Raw genomic sequence first — 3,058 nt, forward strand, 5'->3', positions numbered from 1 at the left:
AACCCCGTGCTGTACCTGTCCTGGGAGTGTTTGATGGGGGGACAGTGTAGAGGGAGCTTTACTCTGTTTCTAACCAGCGTGCTGTACCTGTCCTGGGAGTGTTTTGATGGGGACAGTGTAGAGGGAGCTTTACTCTGTATCTAACCCCCGTTTTTTTTTTTTTTTTTTTTTTTTTTTTTCTAACCCCCGTGCTGTACCTGTCCTGGGAGTGTTTGATGGGGGGACAGTGTAGAGGGAGCTTTACTCTGTATCTAACCCTGTGCTGTACCTGTCCTGGGAGTGTTTGATGCCTGAAATCCCTTTTGATGAGCACTAAAATCCCTCAACATTCCAACTTTCCCAAGAATGCTTTGAACCCAAAACTCTACCCCTCTCTCTAAACTCATGTGGCCTGGCAATGTAGAATATCATGGAATGTGCTGCGACAAGCAGCACAAACCAGGCCTCAAGGCTGTTGGGTAGGCCCCAGACACACACTCCCCCACCTGCCCTATCCTCTCCCCTCAGGTGCACAGCACCCACAGCTGGATATGAAGTACTGTAAATCTCTGGTGAGAGTGGCTTTGATACTTTGGCTCTGAGCGTATTTAGGACAAGCTGCCCGTCTATCATTCTGGTAAGATAATCTAGAAGAAGTCATTCATGTGTTTTTACTTCCTGTTGAGAAGCTTTCTGTGGGAAAAATGAAGTCTGGGCCCAATACAAAAGACAGGGGCGACACTTCAGACACGCCATTACTACACTCTGTTGCAGCCGCACCCCCTCATTGTGTTCAATGAAATTTTTTACAATATAAAACTAGTTTGTATCCTTCATTTATCGATGTCTCTGTGTGTCTCTCTCTCTGTCTCTCGCTCTCTCTGTCCCCTCTGCCCCCCCACCTCCCTCCCTCTGCCCCCCCACCTCCCTCCCTCTGCCTTTCCCTCTGCCTTTCCCTCTGCCTTTCCCTCTGCCTTTCCCTCTGCCTTTCCCTCTGCCTTTCCCTCTGCCTTTCCCCTCCTTTCCCCTCCCTTTCCCCCTCCCTTTCCCCCTCCCTTTCCCCTCTCCCTTTCCCCTCCCTTTCCCCTCTCCCTTTCCCCTCCCTTCCCCTCCCTTTCCCCTCTCCCTTTCCCCTCTCCCTTTCCCTCTCCCTTTCCCCTCTCCCTTTCCCCTCTCCCTTCCCTCTCCCTTTCCCCTCTCCCTTTCCCCTCTCCCTTTCCCCCTCCCTTTCCTCCCTCCCTTTCCTCCCCTCCCTTTCCTCCCTCCCTTCCTCCTCCCCTCCCTTTCCTCCCCTCCCTTTCCTCCTCCCCTCCCTTTCCTCCTCTCTCCCTCCCTTTCCTCTCTCTCCCCTCCCTTTCCTCTCTCTCCCCTCCCTTTCCTCTCTCTCCCCTCCCTTTCCTCTCTCTCCCCTCCCTTTCCTCTCTCTCCCCTCCCTTTCCTCTCTCTCCCCTCCCTTTCCTCTCTCTCCCCTCCCTTTCCTCTCTCTCCCCTCCCTTTCCTCTCTCTCCCCTCCCTTTCCTCTCTCTCCCCTCCCTTTCCTCTCTCTCCCCTCCCTTTCCTCTCTCTCCTCCCCTCCCTTTCCTCTCTCTCCCCTCCCTTTCCTCTCTCCCCCCTCCCTTTCCTCTCTCCCCCCCTCCCTTTCCTCTCTCCCCCCTCCCTTTCCTCTCTCCCCCCTCCCTTTCCTCTCTCCCCCCCTCCCTTTCCTCTCTCCCCCCTCCCTTTCCTCTCTCCCCCCTCCCTTTCCTCTCTCCCCCCTCCCTTTCCTCTCTCTCCCCTCTCTCCCTTTCCTCTCTCTCCCCTCTCTCCCTTTCCTCTCTCTCCCCTCTCTCCCTTTCCTCTCTCTCCCCCTCTCTCCCTTTCCTCTCTCTCCCCCTCTCTCCCTTTCCTCTCTCTCCCCTCTCTCCCCTTTCCTCTCTCTCCCCTCTCTCCCCTTTCCTCTCTCTCCCCTCTCTCCCTTTCCTCTCTCTCCCCTCTCTCCCTTTCCTCTCTCTCCCCCTCTCTCCCTTTCCTCTCTCTCCCCTCTCTCTCTTTCCTCTCTCTCCCCTCTCTTCTCTTTCCTCTCTCTCCCCTCTCTCTCTTTCCTCTCTCTCCCCTCTCTCTCTTTCCTCTCTCTCCCCTCTCTCTCTTTCCTCTCTCTCCCCTCTCTCTCTTTTCCTCTCTCTCCCCTCTCTCTCTTTCCTCTCTCTCCCCTCTCTCTCTTTCCTCTCTCTCCCCTCTCTCTCTTTCCTCTCTCTCCCCTCTCTCTCTTTCCTCTCTCTCCCCTCTCTCTCTTTCCTCTCTCTCCCCTCTCTCTCTTTCCTCTCTCTCCCCTCTCTCTCTTTCCTCTCTCTCCCCTCTCTCTCTTTCCTCTCTCTCCCCTCTCTCTCTTTCCTCTCTCTCCCCTCTCTCTCTTTCCTCTCTCTCCCCTCTCTCTCTTTCCTCTCTCTCCCCTCTCTCTCTTTCCTCTCTCTCCCCTCTCTCTCTTTCCTCTCTCTCCCCTCTCTCTCTTTCCTCTCTCTCCCCTCTCTCTCTTTCTCTCTCTCTCCCCTCTCTCTCTTTCCTCTCTCTCCCCTCTCTCTCTTTTCCTCTCTCTCCCCTCTCTCTCTTTCCTCTCTCTCCCCTCTCTCTCTTTCCTCTCTCTCCCCTCTCTCTCTTCCTCTCTCTCCCCTCTCTCTCTTTCCTCTCTCTCCCCTCTCTCTCTTTCCTCTCTCTCCCCTCTCTCTCTTTCCTCTCTCTCCCCTCTCTCTCTTTCCTCTCTCTCCCCTCTCTCTCTTTCCTCTCTCTCCCCTCTCTCTCTTTCCTCCTCTCTCCCCCTCTCTCTCTTTCCTCTCTCTCCCCTCTCTCTCTTTCCTCTCTCTCCCCTCTCTCTCTTTCCTCTCTCTCCCCTCTCTCTCTTCTCTCCTCTCTCTCTCTTCCCTCTCTCTCTTTCCTCTCTCTCTTCCCTCTCTCTCTTTCCTCTCTCTCTTCCCTCTCTCTCTTTCCTCTCTCTCTTCCCTCTCTCTCTTTCCTCTCTCTCCCCTCTCTCTCTTTCCCTCTCTCTCCCCTCTCTCTCTTTCCTCTCTCTCCCCTCTCTCTCTTTCCTCTCTCTCCCCTCTCTCTA

General features: G+C 54.8%; 1 protein-coding gene across 1 annotated transcript in view; it reads left to right on the forward strand.

Moving 5' to 3' along the window:
• Positions 1-384: 384 nt before the first annotated feature.
• lamtor2 (late endosomal/lysosomal adaptor, MAPK and MTOR activator 2) overlaps positions 385-3,058 on the forward strand; it is a 7,711-nt gene continuing 5,037 nt past the window's right edge. Inside the window, exon 1 of the mRNA XM_068022700.1 lies at positions 385-458. Within this exon, the coding sequence (XP_067878801.1) occupies positions 385-458 (74 nt within the window). The remainder of the gene's footprint in view (positions 459-3,058) is intronic.

Source organism: Heterodontus francisci, chromosome 46 (genome assembly GCF_036365525.1).
Source record: "Heterodontus francisci isolate sHetFra1 chromosome 46, sHetFra1.hap1, whole genome shotgun sequence".
NCBI lineage: Eukaryota > Metazoa > Chordata > Chondrichthyes > Heterodontiformes > Heterodontidae > Heterodontus > Heterodontus francisci.